The sequence below is a fragment of the Setaria viridis genome, chromosome 3 (genome assembly GCF_005286985.2).
Source record: "Setaria viridis chromosome 3, Setaria_viridis_v4.0, whole genome shotgun sequence".
NCBI lineage: Eukaryota > Viridiplantae > Streptophyta > Magnoliopsida > Poales > Poaceae > Setaria > Setaria viridis.
The window spans coordinates 17,560,152-17,576,890 of NC_048265.2; the positions used below are offsets into that span (position 1 = coordinate 17,560,152).

Genomic DNA, 16,739 nt, shown 5'->3' on the forward strand with positions numbered 1-16,739 from the left:
TATTAGAGTCTACAGTATTGATGCCCGGATATTTCTAATTTTATGAGAATTTTTAGGATTTATCTTTTTTCCTAGCACATCTCATGAGAATTAATGCAAGTCTCCAACTGAATACAAAATAAGGGCACATAGCTAACAGTCAAAACTGTTAACTCTCTCTCTCTCTGCCTCTCTTATTTGTTAAATATTCTAACGCAAGACTTATATAAATATATACTTATTATCTTCATCCAATTATGATAGATTTTAGTTAGTAATTACTCTATAATGTTTTCATCCATATTTATAATATCTTTTTTCACTTTACATTGTAGATATACTCTTAATGTTTAGTAGACCCTAAATTTGAGCTATATTCTATATATTTATAAATGGTGACATGCATCATGCTTATATACCTAACTATTATTTTCTATACCAAGAGTGTAGGAAATAGATAATTAGAATTATATATTGGTGTGCCTTGGGGTATATTTTTAATAATGAAATGTGTGAGTAATTTAGATGCAAATTTAATGGGTTACTTTAAATTATTTTTTATAATGTTAGTGGTGGGCAATTTGGAAGCAAATTTAGGAGGGTTATTTTAAATTATTTTTTATAATGGTATAAGTGGGTAATTTAGACGAAAATTAGGGGGTTACTTTAGTTTATTTTATATAATGGTAGAGGTTGGCAATTTAGGGGGTTACTTTAAGCTATTTTGATAATGGTAGAGGTGGGTAATTTTATAGAAAATATAATATATCATGTGGCTATGATAATTTGAGTCTACTGAAAAGATGGCTTGATGTTTTATTTTTTTAAGAATTTTTAGAATTTCTCTATTTCAAAAGGATCCTCCAATTAATAATAGTAAGATACATCCGCGTAAAGAGATCTTAGCTTGTGGACCCATAATGTCAATGATCGTAACCAGAAATCTACGTTGAGGGCCTAGAGTGCGCGTTTATGTGATGTACAAAAGTGAGGTTTTACCAAATTCTCGCCCAACCGGCCGGTTTCTGGCAAGGCACACGTTAAATTTTCTCGCAGCTAGCCAGCTAAGCCGCACTCGATTTGACTCTAAAAATCGCCACATTCCCAAAACCTAGTACTTCCCCCCTTGCGGCAAGCCAACCATGCCCCACAGCCCGCAGCAGTAGTGAGCAACCACCGCCGGTGCTGTCGTGCTCTAGGCATCAACAGCGGATGCCCAGATTTTGCTGCTCCCGCCGTTCACACGCGGCCACGCGCTCCGCCTGGCGGCCTGGGGGCTTGCTGCTCACCTCGTGCGTGCGTCGACAAGCTGAGCCCTTCCAACCTCCAAAGGGCCGCGCGCCGCACGCCCGAAAAGGGCATCATATAAGGAGAGCAACACCAACGGCGCACCAAACCTCTCCATCTCCCCCTCTCCCGGCAAAAGCTCCCTCGTTTCTTCTCATTCCGGCCGTGACATGCACGCCTTGACATAGACGACTCCAGCGAGCCCTCTCGTTTCTTCTTCTCTACACACACCACACCAAACCCCGTCACACATAGACTCCTCCCCGCAAAGATATAAAGCAGCTAGCTAGCGCGCACTTCTGGCCGAGAGGCGGCATACCGTTCTTGATCTATGGTGTTGAGCGCTTGCGCGATAATGGAGGGCGCGGCGGCGGGTAGTTTCAGCGTGCCGTACTACGAGTGGCTCAAGCCGCGGTCGTCGTCGCCCCCGCTGCCGCCGTCGCCGTCGTCCTCCTCGTCGACGTCCTCGACGCTCTCAACGCCATCGGTCGATCGGTCCGCCGCCGATGATGACCATGGGCGCGATGCCATGATGTGCCTGCCGCTTCTTGGCAGGCTAGAAGGGAGGGCAACGACTCCTGATCGTGGCCAAAACCCTATCAAAGAGGAGCTGATGAGCAATATCTCTACCACCGGCACGCGGGGAGGGGCCCCCGGTGTTGATCTGAACATCGGTCTGCCGGCGATCGGTGGCTATAGCTCCGAAGAGGCGCCCATGGACGAGGAAGACGATGATGAGGAGGAGGATTTTGAGGAGGAAGGGGAGAAGACAAGGACGCACGACAAGTGCAAGGAGGAGGAAGCGGGAGAGCAAGCGAACAGTGAGATGGCGGTGGAGTCCGTCGAGGGATCGGAGTCGGACTACCTGCGTGTGGGCGGGGAGGAGGGCATCAAGGGCTTCGTCGGCAGCCGCGGCCGGCGGTACTGGATCCCGACGCCGGCGCAGATACTCGTCGGCCCGGTGCAGTTCATCTGCCACGTCTGCAGCAAGACATTCAACAGATACAACAACATGCAGGTGACCCATCGATCTTTGTCTCATCTGACCGATCTCGTATAAATTTGGAGGCACGGCTTTCATTGCTTTCTCTCTTCCCTAGCTATTTCCTCTTCCGCGCAATCAGAATTCAGAATCAATTTCTGTGTTTTAAATTGCTGGGGATGCTTTTCAAGTACGCGTGCTACTACTTGACTTCGTTTAAATTAATCATTCCGTCAGTTAGCACTCTAAAAAACTTAGAACATGCGAGGTGGACATACGGCTTGTTATTTGATTGGTGCCTTGTAAAGTGTGAACTGAACAGAAGTCGCATTAGTCCAGCAGGCATGGCATACACAAATGTCCAAGCACCTCTAACTCGGCCTCTTGCATGCACATGCTTTGCTAGCTACCAAGTGTTTCATGTGTACCCGCAAGGAATCAAATGGAAAGGGACGATGGAATTAACTGATTTAACCCCACAAGGCCACAATAACGCTGTGCCGACATGCTAAGCTTCAGTTCACACGCATTTCCCCTTCGTCTTCTCCAACATGATGACAAGGACAAACACGTTCTAGCTAATGTCGCGCAAGAACATATTCCTTGTTTACACTTCACGTCGAATTCTTTTAACACCTTTTACGTTGTTAATTTCTTTTCTGTATACGGAATCTCAACGCCGATGATGTTGGTTGATACATGCATGCATGCATGTTAATTCTCTCTCATTTTGCGTACGTACGTGCAGATGCACATGTGGGGCCACGGCCGCGAGTACCGCAAGGGCCCGGAGTCGCTCAAGGGCACCCAGGCGGCGACGCTGGCGCTCCTCAAGCTGCCGTGCTACTGCTGCGCGCCCGGGTGCCGCAACAACGTGGCGCACCCGCGCGCCCGCCCGCTCAAGGACTTCCGCACGCTGCAGACCCACTACAAGCGCAAGCACGGGGACAAGCACTTCGGCTGCCGCCGCTGCGGGAAGCCCTTCGCCGTCAAGGGCGACTGGCGCACGCACGAGAAGAACTGCGGCAAGCGCTGGTTCTGCGCCTGCGGCTCCGACTTCAAGCACAAGCGCTCCCTCAACGACCACGTCCGCTCCTTCGGCGGCGGCCACCTCCCTGTCGCGCCCGACCAGGCGGCGGCCGTTCCGCCGCTGCTCAAGCACAAGGAGCGGATCATACGCTTCGATCAGGCGGTTGTGGCGCCATGGAATGGAGCCCACGCCGCCCATGCATGACTACTGCAGGTTATTTAACAGCACGTATACGTAGAGGAGTAGAGTTACATCAATTGGAACAGGGTTATGCATCATACTACTCAGAGGCGGCGTACATAGACAATAAGACTACTCTGGAGATCGATCGAGGTTGCTTTGGAGGCTGTGAAGTAGATGAATTTTCTTCCGAAGGAGATGCGAGAGCTTCAGAGACTGGTATATACGGTTAATGTCTCTAGCTAGCTCAATTTGCAAGGGAGAAAATTTCTCAGCTTCACATGCCGATATGTAGGCAACCATGTACCAACACATATCATGCATGCATGATTTAATTTTATGAAATTTAGCACACATGTTAATTAATTAGTTTAACATCTCATGGGTTGAATATTCAGTGGTGTAACTCATTGGCAAACTTATCCTGTATTGGACTTGATTATACATGAATTTCTCATGCACAATTTACCTTACCATCATCAATACCTTGGACAACTAAAATTATCATCAATTTAATAGCAAAAAATAAAAGTATATTACATAATTGGCCAGGAAAAGTGTCGTGAAACATTTTAATTAGTGATCAATTAGCTAGATAATTGTGACCCTTCGTGAAGGGGCTAACCCATTGAAGGGGCCACCTCCTGAAGGGACATCTAGCCCATTGGGCATGTCTTTTCACCATGTATAAATATGTAATTAGACCATGAAGAGAATCGCAGATTCATTTTTTCAGTCTCCTCTGTTCAGAACATGTTAGATGGACGAAGTAAGACATCACTACTGGAAAACTGAGCATTGGTCCTAGCCCTTAGCACCGGTTACTTTTTGGCCTGGTACTAATGTGAGCATTAGTACCGGGTCTAACGGCTAGTTTCCCAGGAGCCCCCGTGACCCCCTTTAGTACTGGTTGGGGGCTCCAACTGGTTCTAAAGGTCACCCATTAGTATCGGGTGGTACTAATGTGCCTGAGGGCCTTTAGTACTGGGTGAAACCTCCACCCGGTACTAAAAGGCTCTCTCCGACTCCTCATCGCTCTCCCTTATCTCCCCACCCTACGCCTTATCCTTATCTCCCACCTCCCTCTCCCTACCGACCACGCACTATCTCCCCCCCCCCCCGGCCAGCACTATCTCTCCTACCTCTCTTCTTCCTCTCCTCTCACTGCCACCGCCTCTCAGGGCTGCCACTGCGCCTCTCCTGGCCGTGCTGGAGCCACGTGCCGCCGGCCTCCAGGTCGTCGTTGGCCACGCGCCGTCGCTCTCCATGCCCCTGGCCGTGCTCCCCCAGCCTTCAAGACGCTGGGCGCACGCCGACAGCCTCCACTCCGAAGGCCCGCACGCCCCCGCCTTTGGCGAGGAGTCGCCACCAGGCTGCTCGCGTGAGGGGCCGTTGTCTCTACCCCTACCGGGGATCGAGCCGGGGCGCTCGGAGGCCTGGAGGTGTGGTGGCCTGGAGGCGCGGCGGTCGGGCATGGCACGGCGGTGGAACGGCGTGTGACGTGGCAGAAAAGGAAAATGAACAGAAAAGAAAAGGAAAATAAAAAAGGCCTCGGCCACGCGTGATGTGGCAGACAATTTAGTACCGGTTGGGGACCAATCGGTACTAAAGGCTCCCCTTTAGTACCTGTTATTTCACCCGGTACTAAAGGACCCCATTTAGTACCGATATAGCAACGGTTGCACAACCGGTATTAAAGGAGGGTTTGGAACCGGTACTAAAGACGCATTCCCCAGCAGTGCATGCTAATGGTGGGATTGCATCATCCTACAGCAACAAGGAATGGCAATTGAGCCATTGAATTGAAGAGTAGGACGACATGGGAACGAAATGGTGCCAAAGGATACATATGGGATGTTGCATCAGCATCAAACCCTACAGCTTGAGTTCTTGGCATTAGCTAGGTGGTATAGCAAGACGTAGCTTGCAGATTGCTAGCATCGGAGAACTTCTATCTCTAGCGATAAGGAACATTAATCGGGTCATTAATTTAAAGAGTAATAAGGAAAACAAGAGTAAAGTGAGTGTGTGTGCGCGCGTTTGGGGGGGGGGGGGGGGGGGTACTATGGTACTAGGGTTGAATTGTGTACCACTTGTATAGGCCTCCCGCTAGTTTATCCTATATTTCATGATATACTAGGATGATTATACATGAGCCTTAGCCACTACCAGCCCTTCGCCCTCTTTTTTCTATCCTTGGCGACTCACCAACAATATGGAGGAGCAAGATCACATTTCTTGTAGATCTACTAGTAGAATTCATTTACCCTCCAATAAAGATATAGTTTGCCAGGGTTCCCCACTGTGGCCTGTCAGATTTTGTTCACCCACCGTTTCCCCGGCAATGGCTTCATCACGGTGTGGCGATTCCAATGAAGTGCATGGAAGGTTATGCAGGGTTAGAGAACTTCATCATCCCCTTTTGTGGGTTGTTGTTCGAAGTCACCGATGGTTTCATTGTCATTTGCCACTGATGTTTATACTAGATCCAATACATTTATGGAAGGTAATGCCAAATTTGATTATTTACTTCTTTTGGCAAGGAACTATGTTTGTTACGAGTCTCATGTGTCTTATAATAGTCGATTTTGATGATAATCTGATATGCTTCATTAATCTATCGCGGGTTGAGGTTGAGGCAATGAACGATGGAGGAGATGATATGGTTGCATTTGCCTTTATAATTTTTATACTTTCCAATAAAGATGTCTATGTTGTTTGTGTGTGCGTGTGGGTGGGTGGGTGGCTGGGGAGGGGGGGTAGGTAAATGTAATTAGAATCGTCTATATTCATAAACCCACTCACCGATGCCTGTTTGATCTAGATTGAACGGTGGTTAAGAAGATAACTACGGACTATGCAAGATTTGCAGTTGCTACATTCAGTTAGGCTTTTTTTATGACATGCATGTGTGAACAGAGACCGTACTAACATGAGTAGGGTTAGCATACCTACAGCTTGTTGCTTAATTAATACTAAGCACAATCAACTGATTAGTTGCTAGCTGCTCCACAACCGCTATTAGAATAGCATCATAAAAAAAAACGCACAAAATCTGAATGGAAACTGCAGATCAGGGGTGGTTGTGTAGAATCTTAACTTGTTTGTTTAAGTAAGTTTATACATGTAGTAGGACCCTGGGCTAATTGGCTAGGTGCAGGAGGGAATGTATCTACTAGCAGCTACTTTATTTTCCCTCTCCCTTCCCGTTGGCGCGCACGCTTGTATATTAACGAATAAACTAGTTGCAAGTTTTTCAACGTTGGCAAAGGCACATGTGTCGCAAGCAAGCATGACGACGCAAAGCCAGTCAAGAAAACGACAGAATGCATTGCACGCTCGGGATTAGACAGGTGTGCATATATTAATCAAAGGATAATCCACACAAAGGACTTTGCTCGCTTGATCGATCATCTACAGATAGAACACAGAGCTTGCAGTTTTTGTGCAAGGGAAATTAGTTACTCGGGCAGGATGGCGTGCCTTTTTTTTGCCCTCAAAGTCGTGTGCAGCTGGATACGCCATATGCTAAGAACTTTTTCGACCAAGTCCAACTTTAGGGCTCCTGGGATTGGACGGCTGTGAAACGGATCGATCACACGCCTTGATCTGTTCCAAAACCTTGACGTAGTGTGCATCTAATAAGTGGGGTGGTAGAAAGCACATACAAATGGAGAGAGAAATTAAAGTTTGATCGAGAGACTCGAACGGAGATAATGTAAATTGGTGGGCTTGAATTGGCCTGGCCAGGTGAACTTTCAAAAGAGTACCCGCGGTGTGTATCAAAAGAACTACAGTAGCTTCTTGCACATACACACCGCGGGTACTCTTTTGACCGCGGGTACTCTTTTGATAGGGCTAGCAAAACTAAATTTTTCTTTTTTGATAGTTCTATTTGAGTTGCCATCTCGATTTTAACATAGATGACGGTTGGATTCCCGTGCAGAGTAACTCCTCTCGAAAAATAATTGGTGCATGTATATGATTTCATCGATACCAAGGTGCATGTATACGCATGATAACGAGGAGTACATAATGACATGATTCATAAGATGATAAGTATGATTCATTTTTCTTGATCATTATGCTAAGGTGAAATAGGTGTATCAAAAAAGGTGAAATAGGTGTATCAAAAGAGAACGCAGGGAGTATATAAATCCTGCATGCTGCCACCACGTCATCATCTGTGCGCACGTTGGTACGACGTCCATCTTGCATGCATGCCTGGCCTTGCACAGCGCATGGTGTGGTGCGGTGTCGCGACGTGTTCGCTGCTGCCGCCGCACACGTACGCCGAGCCCCAAGAATATCCGCGCGGCCGGGCTGCGTGCGTGACAGCGTGAGAGCAAACCAGAGGCAAGCGATAGGCAGATGCGCGCTGCCGGCCGGCCGGCCGGCCGAGAGGGAATGAATCGAAAGCTAGTGGAAGACTTTGGCGAGGGTCTGAACGCTCCGGGCGACGATGCAAGCGGAGGGGAATGTCAAAAAGGCGGCGGCCGGGCCGGCGATTCACGCGCCGCGAGCGCGAGGGACCTGTCGAGACAGCACCCGCCAGCGAGCGCGACGCTTGCGATCGATGTGCCCGCGGTTCGCGGTAAGCGCGCGGCGCGGGGCGGGGGAATATGCACGCGTCATTGCCATCGCCGCGCGCCACCTGCGTTTGTCGGCCGGCACGCCCGGCGGCCGTTTCCCATTTTCAGCTCCCCGTCAGTCGTGGCATTTCGAGATCGCAGACCGACCTGAACCTCATGTGCAGCAACTTGCATCAACGCACATGCATGCACATCGTCACTAATCACTGTGCTTATGTTATGTCAGTATATTATTAATGCTATCTAGAGACTGAGCCAGGTCGGACACGGAACGAGGGAGATGAGATAATTAAGCTTAAGGTAAGCTATCTAGAGACTGAAATCATCAATAATCTCTCAAAGGAAAGAAAGCGAGACAAGGCAAGTCACCGAGTCGTCATGAGCAACTACCATCACCACCGTGCGTGCAATTTCAATTAATCCCAATTCTGCGCTCACACCGGCGGTTGAAGCAAGCAAGCCACCAGCAATGGACGGCCCAGCTTTTCCCAGAGATCGATCACACACTACAGGATCGGAACAGCAGAGACCTCAAAAATTAAACTCCTCGGATAGCTAGATTCCGCCGGTCTGTTTCTCTACAACTTTCTCCCCGATGCAAAGGAAAGCATCTATCTATATAGTATCGTCAAGGCAAAATCCTACGACATCTCACGTACGACGTGCGGCCGCGGCCGGTCGTTGTTTGTCCCGGTCCGGCCGCAGATTCAACGGACGACGCCGGGCGAGCGGCACGCACGCCTCGCTGTCTCTTCCGCGCCTCTCGCGATCCGTCGGGCGTCATCAGCTTCTCCTCCTCCGTTCTCCCACTGCCTGCTGTCCATATGCGCTCCATGTCATGCCAAATGCCCAAATTGCCAGTGTCCCCATCATCGGACGCAAACGTGATTTCGGCAGTGACATTAAACAAAAAAAACCCCGCCGTTCGTCCCGTCCACGGGTGGGAACGTAAGCACACGACCGGGGCGGAAAAAGAAGCAACTGAAAAATATATATATATATGGCCCTGTGCGTCATCAGCAGAGATATATTCAGAGTTTTATAAGCGTCGATCTCGATCCATCATTGCGACTGCCCGGGACGAGCAATTTCTTGGGAAGTCGAGGCGTGTGGTGTGCTCCCTCTGACTGACGCCGACGCCGCCTTATACAGACGCGACGATCACATCCATCGGGCTTACTGTTGTAGCATATATTTTAGCGTTGCACGCTCGGGGTTAGATGATTAATCCCTTATCTAATTAATCATTCTGTCCAAGCCCCCTCGCGTCACGGATCACAAATGATACTGCATGATTAGGCCGCTAACCTCCGAGCTTATCCAGTGTGGACGGCGCCGCAGCGATCGAGATAGCTGCTGATGCCACGGGCCGCCGGGAGTGCATTGACGACCGTCCAGAAATGGACACTGCATCTACGTCCGGTTCTCATCTATAGTCTCGCCAAGATACGCACATATCCGGCCTTGATGTGTGCGAAACCTTAACAAAAGGGAGCAGGTGCATCCGTGTATGCGTGTCATCTATTTTGGCACTGACACGCATGTCCTTGCTCCGTCCTGTACGTTCAAGGACCTCGCATTATGTAATGACCAGCGGCGCTAGTAGCTGACGTGCACGCGCGACATGCATGTTCAATTCGCCGCGTTTTTCAGCGTTCAACATTTTCGCCGCAGTTGAGTGTTCAGCACATCATGTCGTATGCGATAAAACATATTGAACAACACATGCCATCTGCTCTTGGGTCTCGGCGGTTGCTGCGATGAGATGCGCACCGGCTAGTGTGTAGCCTTGGCGCGCGTCAGGCTTGACCGAAGAATTGCTGCTGCAGGCGCGTATCCCAAGTTCGAGAAACATGAATTGCTTGCGGTGTTGGTGCGTGCATGTATCTCTGCTGCTGTGACTGTGAGTGCGATAGGCTGGCTACCGCAGCTTGACTGCAACCGGGCCTCGCGAGTCTGCGTGGGACAAAACTGGCTCTCTGTTGGGTTCTGACAGCAGTCTCTCGTGTCCTGCCGCATGACCGTCGGGCTTCCTGATCTGACGGAGCGACATGGACGTCGATCTCTGAATGACTGAATCTGTAAAGCTGCTTGTAGAATCTACAATGGGAATGGAACGGGTAAAGCAGTGTACTGCAATCGTTCCGTTCCGCCTAAATTCTGCAGACTGAAAGAGAGACGAGGTAGGTAGGAACTTGTTTTGTGTCGGTAAGAACTGCAGCGCGGACGAGCAGCGTTACTGAGATGGGCATGTTTGAAGCCACCTTGCAGTTTGCCCCGGTGATAACGTCACGTGCTGGAAACTCTCTTTACTTCCAGATTCAGACGCAGGAATATTATGCATGCATGCTCCTCTGATATTGATAGTCGCATTGAATCGTCTGGATTCTGGAAAAGTTGTGCCAATTGAGAAACAGTTTTTTTTTTTGAGGGGGAATTGAGAAACAGTTGGCCCTGGGCCGCAAGCTGGACGTAGAAAGATCATTTAATTTCGGCCTTTCTTTGACCCATGGACTACAAGGTCCACTGATGGGGGACCAAGCCAGCAGGCCTAACGCGGGCCACATACAAAAACAAGCTGGCGGCCTATAATGTCTCTCTGTCTCTCTCAGAAGAAGGTGGACGGGCTGCCACTTTCTGCAATTAGGCCCGTAAATTTTACATGTTTCGTTTAGATGGAACTCCCGGCCTATCGCGGTCTTGGGATCGACAGCCCAGCTCGGAGCCCGTTCAGACCTCTCGGCCTTTTTGGAAGCAAGCCGATAGAGAGAGAGATATCGGAACGAAGGATACGTGGGCCGTGGCATATTTTCACCGCCATTCACGCACAACACACTGTTTAGTTTCTTCCATTCCATGCCCTTCATCAACCTTGGCTGGGTCACCTTTCAAAAAGAAAAACTTGGCTGGGTCACATTTTCCCTCCGAAGGTAAACAAAAAAAAAAGTAACGTTGGGTCACATTCCGTCCTGTTGTGTTCTAGGCTAGCGAGTTTCTTGGTGGTCACACTCACACTTTCTCCATCATCAGGTGCAAAGCGTGCAACATAAAACTATGGCCGCACCAGGCTGCTCCTTTCGACACGTCGCGCACCGTGGTACACCGGAAAAAAGTCTAAACTAGTGGCATCGTCACTGTACCTATCAAAAAGGGCCACAACGTCGTCTGTTTGGGCAAATCCTGCCCCGATCTTACGCGAATTGGATAATGGTTCGTTGGTGCGGCCTGGTCACGCTCTCGGATTGTTTAATTCTCTCTGAACGGAACCGCCTGCAAAACATATCAGCGCTAGCTGCTCAGCACGGCATGTCGACGTCCCACACCTGCTCTCGCTTTTCTTAATCTCCCCCTCTCGCTTTGCACCGAATTTTTCAAAAGCGATAGCCTTTCGTTCAGTTCAAGAGCCAGGGGGATAAGAACAAAAGCAAGTGAAGATGGAGAGCCCATGAGCCATATCCCAACTCCCTCGATCTTACCCCTCTGGCCTACAACCTTTCTGCTCCCTTTCCAAAGTGATGCACTGAATACGGGTTGATGTTCCATTCTCGACGAATATGTTGATCATAGGGCATTAGTATTTAGTACAATCTGTCCCCTCGCCACCACTGACGGCAGAATCTGTGCCCTACCATCGAGCCTTCAGAAGCCGGAAAACTGGCTTTGGTGGTACGGATGGTGGATGGCTTGCTCGGCCGTCCCTGTAGGGCTGACATTCTCTGCTGCCGCGACGAAGCTCCTGCCGATTGCCAAGAGTCAACGCCAAGAACGAAGGGTGACGTGATGAATTGAGTTCATGGGTGAGAAAAGTCAGGTCTTACTCGAGAGGACGGGAAGCCCAGACGGAGCTGAGGGCGCGCAGGCGGCGGTGATACTCGCCGATGGAGAGGAAGCACCGCGCCGTCTGCCGAGTGGTCAGGAGCCGCCGCATGTGGTGCAAGGTCTGCTGCCTCAGGTTGTCCGCCTGCACTCGCGACGCTCACATGAAAAACGAGGTGTTAGGATAACCGGCAATTTCTATTCGTGCATGGATAACCGGCAATTTCAGAGGGAAAGTGACGGGAGCAATCTCTGAACGTCACATTCATGAATCGCAATAATTGGCAGCTGCGACAGACATAGACAGGTTGAAAGCTTCCTGCTGTTGCATGGACTCCATAAATGTCTACTGTCAGTGTTATCATAGTACCTCTTCTAATCATGGACACTATCATGGTTTTCCAACACCTCTGAACTCAAGTCCTTATGATATGCTCGTGCGCGTCTGTTGAAGTGTTGAACTACCAGCAAAATACAAGGGAGACGAGGAGCAAGGCAGATACATTGTTTTATAAGAAGCAAATAATTTAAGATGGCCATCATATTCCTACTTTGGCTTTGAATAGAAAGTGATAGGTGGTCATGTTTACGAGTATACATTTGTTTTTATCTGATTGAAAAGAGCCCTGTTTCTGCTGGACCCTATCATATACCAATTCCTCGAGAAAGCATCAAATAGCTGGTACCACGAACGTAGGAATGGATAGGTGCACATGTACAGATTAATGGTGAATGCTGGAAAATGCTAATGATGTTTATCCGCATATGAAGTTGGAGGGTTAAGCACACAAAGTTGGCCACGTTACATCTTAGGAAATTATATAGCTTTCTGCTGTCCAGCAATAAACAACATTTTACAGTGAGAGAGCCCAGATCGATGTTCACATTTAAATATTAGTTGCTCATGATCAAATTTTATCTTCAAATAACAATATGTTTAGCTGTGTTTCTTCTGCACAACATTAGATATATATTCATATATTATCGAACGTGGTTAGTCAGGCTCCATGGATTTAAGGTTGCACGGCCACGTTTCCAAAAAAGAAAAAAAAAGTTGCACGACCATGAGAGTAAATACTGACCTGACGATAAAAGCTCTCAAGGGTGTCGAGCCTGTCAAGTGCTAGTGCCATGAGAGCAGTGTAGTTGGCAACATTTGCGCCATCACTGAGAGGACTAGCGCCCACCGCATCCGCCAGCGACTTGTGCAGCTGCTGGAGCCCCTGCACAAGCGCCTCCTCAGTCTGCTCCGATGACCGTTGCAGGTTGCACATCCCTAGTAGCTGCTGCTCCGTAAGTGGATCAAGCTGAGGTATCAGCATCTGATCACAAATCATGGAGAAGAAGGCTCAGCAATTAGCATGGCCCCGATAAAATGTGCTGGTGGTTTGGGTAAAAGTTGGAACTTTTCCCTCAAAATAAAAGAATGCCTTTTGCATTTAACACCTTGAGAATTTCAGAAGGACGGAACCCGCCCATCCAGAGGAAGCATCGCTCAGCCGTCGTTGCCCACAAGCCAGTCATAAGGTGGAACACATCTGATCTTGCAAGCATAGCTCTCAGGTGGAACAGCTCATCATAGTGCCGCATGCACTCTTCAACAATGGTCCCAAGGTTTGCATCGATATTTTGAGCCTGCAGAATGCCCTGAAGCTGTGTCATGTGCTTGCTGTCATCTTCTAACCATCGGGCGTACTCCATGTCAAACATCAGAGCCCCTGCAATAACACATCCAAAGACCTTGAATATGAAATGTTGAGTGGTGAGGGTGGCTTTGTTCTGAGTGGCTGGAGGTGATGGTTACCAGAATTCATATCTCCAGACGCGCTGCCTCCTCCCGGGAACAGGCCCTGAAAACCATTGCAGGTCATGTAAACTCTATGCAAATAAGATCAAATGTTGATGCCCTGAGGCTTCTAGAGAATTTGAACCTGTGAACGTGCCCCCTGTAGTTCTTGCTCGATTTGCTGAAGCCTAATCCGACTTGTTTCTAATTGCTGCACATAGGCCTGCGGAAGACAGACATTTTTGTATATCTTTATTAGGCATGGTTCCAGTTAATACAAACATTTTTTTAATTTAACTTTTCCACCTTTTTTCTCAGCCTGCTCTTTCTTGCAGCTTCTCGGTTCTGAGCCAATCGCCTTTCAGTCTAAAATTTAGAAAAGTTTAAGCAAATATTCGGCAAACCTGAAGGTCCATGCAAGCAATAAGTTGTTATCAAATGCAATCATACCTTTGCGTCTAACAGCTTGCCATCTTTTCTTGTGGATCCTTGCTTCCTCTGCACCAGCACACCGAAAAGGTGACTTAGAACAGTGAGCAATGCTAGTTATACAGTAAGATACCTAGTCAACATCAATAAAGGTAGTATATTGGAGCTAAATCTCCTGTTGGGTGTTACTACTATTGATTTTAGGTAGCAGATATTTACCTGTTTTTCCCTCCATTCCACAGTATATCCATCAGCTCAACGACAAGCCATCAGACGAGCATCTAGAACTATTTTTGTTGTTTTCCCAAGGTACAATTCAAGGAGGTCACAGTGTTACTTCTATGATTCTATCCATCCCAGGTCCCACGGAGGCAGAAGAGTAGTAGTATGCCCCAATTATCATATGGATTCTTTTTTTGTCTTATTTTTCTCCGGGGAAAAAACTTCACCAAAATCAACAATAACAGTACCAATATGCTCTGGTTTTTCATTATAAAGCTTCCTTATTTTCTCCAGAATTTTTAGTAACCCATGAACACGACAAAGCATAGTATCACTATGTCACTATTACCTTGTCCTGGCTTTCTGTATGCTGCTGAAAGATTGGAGCAGTGGTTGCTGCCACTCCAAGGCCTTGCTCGTAGTTGTAGTCATCAACGGTCACCATCAAAACCTCCTGTTGCTGCCCAGAGTCGGCCCTCATGCTCCCTGGGGACACCAACTCGGCCTGCGGCATGGCGTTCTGACCTGAGCTCGATTCAGAGGTGCTCCCTACTGAGTGCGAGTTACCCTGTGCAGCAATTAATCAAGAGGAGCCGACAGACGAAGGCAGTGAGCAGTTAATTAACCAAGAACACCTTTGTCCGATGTGGTCAGCAAGAAACTGTAGGCCACTGTAAATGATGAAACAGAACCAGTGCTTACACTGTATGGCTGCTGTAGATGACTCATTGGCCATGAAGGGAAGATCTCCAGTGTGGGGGGCCTAGCTGCAAGGTATCCTGCTGCTGCATACATACAAATGGAATTAAAGGTCTTTTCAACCGCTCTCTCCCCTCAAAGAGGTTGCAAAATTGGACAGAGATAGAAGGAAGGTGTGAGATGTGGGACACTCCGGCCTGTGGGATCACACAATTTATGCTGTCTCCCAATTGCATCTGGTCATGGCTCGTCTGTGCTTGGCAAGGCAAAAGCCAAGGCATGCTGCCTGTGCTTATCTACGGTGGTGCTCTGGAGGGGGAGGCAAAGAAAGATGTCCTTCTCGGAGGTGGTTAAGGTACGTATTAAAGGATAGGGGTGTAGAGAAAAAGGTAGTCTTACTCTTATTACACTCTGTGTCCACATCACGTCCGATCATGCTAGGATCAATAGAAGTACAAGAGCCATGGATAAGGGCCTCCTCCAACTCACCAAAGTAAGCAGTAGCTGAAGGTTGCAACTCCCTGGACCAAGCAGTAGTGCACAGAGTTCAGCACCAATGGCAACCATATGAAATAGAAGGCAAAGCAGCTAAAAACCAACTTGTCAACAATGTAAAGGCAATGGCTCAAAGTGAGGGTCAGAGGTGTACAGATAAGGATGAGGGCTAAAAGGAGGAGCAGGAAGGTAAGATCACTTATGGGATCAAGGCCTTAGGCATTAAGAAACTATTTGGTTTGTGGGAAGAGGTGTAATCCAATGAGAGGAAGTTCTGGATATATATAGGAGAGTTTGTTATAAAGATAGTTAAAAGGAGGATATGGGAAGCAATAGTTTATAGCAAGTGAAAGATTTGAAAAATGAAAACTAACAGGTGCAAAAAAGAGCTTTATCCGTGTTGTCTTTGCATTTACTAGTAGTAGCAAGAGGGAGAATGAGGTATAGAGTATAGACTAGAGAGGAGAAGCAGCGTACAAGAAGTTGGCAGGTCGCGCAGCAGGAGCATGGCTTTGGATTCCACATGCAAGTGCTTGGCTGAATGGTAGAGCTCTACCATGATCACTTGTCACCCACCACGAACTCTCCTCACCTTGCGCCATGAGAGTGAGCAGAGCTAAGCTGCAAAGAGAGATTAATGAGCTACTGAGATAGGTTCACACATGCATGTTAGCACGCGTCCATGTGTGACATGTTCAAGAAAGGACCAGAGAAGGGGCATATATAAATACCATATGGTAGGCCTTTGCTTCCTTCCTTGTTAGTCTTCTCCGACAGTGGTAAGTCGAATCCCTCTTGTGGTTTCATATACTACTGTGCCCCAAGAAGATCTTGTGTCCTTTTGAGCATGCCCTATGAGCCTGTCCTGCCTTCAGTTTTCAGAGGCAAGAGAGAAATGAGGGCCGAGGAGGGATGGGGTGGGAGATGTGGTAGGCCTTTGTCAGGATTTCTGTCCCCCTACTTCTTCCAACCAACTTTCATCCCTCATTGGCTGCCCTCTGACCTCCCCTCTGGGACGAGCAAGTACTCAGTAAATAAGGATCACTGGGGAGATGGAGGTGGGAGGGAAAAAATGGCCCACAATACCATTTTCTAGAAAATAAAAAAATAAAATTGGGGAGTTGCTCTAGACTTTCATCCACATTTCTATCTGGAAATGAAAATCCTTGCAAGAATATTTTGGGAGCCAAGGTTTGTTTGACTTCGGAAATTAAAATCCTTGCAAGAATATTTTGGCTGCAG

At 48.1% G+C, this 16,739-nt stretch overlaps 2 protein-coding genes across 5 annotated transcripts; one reads left to right on the plus strand and one right to left on the minus strand.

The window, feature by feature from the left end:
• The first annotated feature begins 1,325 nt into the window (after positions 1 to 1,325).
• Positions 1,326 to 3,931, plus strand: LOC117847230 (zinc finger protein WIP4). Its single transcript, XM_034728398.2, has 2 exons — positions 1,326 to 2,284; positions 2,997 to 3,931. The coding sequence occupies exons 1-2, from the start codon at positions 1,598 to 1,600 to the stop codon at positions 3,480 to 3,482; spliced, it is 1,173 nt and encodes a 390-aa protein (XP_034584289.1). The 5' UTR covers positions 1,326 to 1,597; the 3' UTR covers positions 3,483 to 3,931.
• Positions 3,932 to 11,566: 7,635 nt separating this feature from the next.
• Positions 11,567 to 16,444, minus strand: LOC117851043 (transcription factor TGAL5). Of its 4 annotated transcripts, none has more exons than XM_034732941.2 (13): positions 16,229 to 16,444; positions 15,975 to 16,118; positions 15,402 to 15,523; positions 15,006 to 15,088; positions 14,653 to 14,871; positions 14,103 to 14,150; positions 13,959 to 14,018; positions 13,798 to 13,875; positions 13,671 to 13,716; positions 13,313 to 13,584; positions 12,949 to 13,188; positions 11,869 to 12,011; positions 11,567 to 11,786 (listed from the first exon to the last, which is right to left on the minus strand). In XM_034732941.2, the coding sequence occupies exons 2-13, from the start codon at positions 16,097 to 16,099 to the stop codon at positions 11,690 to 11,692; spliced, it is 1,533 nt and encodes a 510-aa protein (XP_034588832.1). In that variant the 5' UTR covers positions 16,100 to 16,118; positions 16,229 to 16,444; the 3' UTR covers positions 11,567 to 11,689. The 4 variants fall into 4 exon arrangements, with proteins under 4 accessions (XP_034588832.1, XP_034588834.1, XP_072148863.1 ...); XM_034732943.2 differs by having other exon boundaries at positions 15,492 to 15,523; positions 16,229 to 16,439; XM_072292762.1 differs by lacking the exons at positions 15,975 to 16,118; positions 16,229 to 16,444 and adding an exon at positions 15,603 to 15,712.
• Between the last annotated feature and the right edge of the window lie 295 nt (positions 16,445 to 16,739).

Coding starts and splice junctions, on each gene's coding strand:
- LOC117847230 (XM_034728398.2), top strand. CDS start 1,598: ATGGTGTTGAGCGCTTGCGCGATAATGGAGGGCGCGGCGGCGGGTAGT. Junction 2,285..2,996: donor ACAGATACAACAACATGCAG/GTGACCCATCGA, acceptor ACGTACGTGCAG/ATGCACATGTGGGGCCACGG.
- LOC117851043 (XM_034732941.2), bottom strand. CDS start 16,099: ATGGCGCAAGGTGAGGAGAGTTCGTGGTGGGTGACAAGTGATCATGGT. Junction 13,876..13,958: donor AGAGCAGGCTGAGAAAAAAG/GTGGAAAAGTTA, acceptor TGTCTTCCGCAG/GCCTATGTGCAGCAATTAGA. Junction 12,012..12,948: donor TTGAGAGCTTTTATCGTCAG/GTCAGTATTTAC, acceptor TCGCGAGTGCAG/GCGGACAACCTGAGGCAGCA.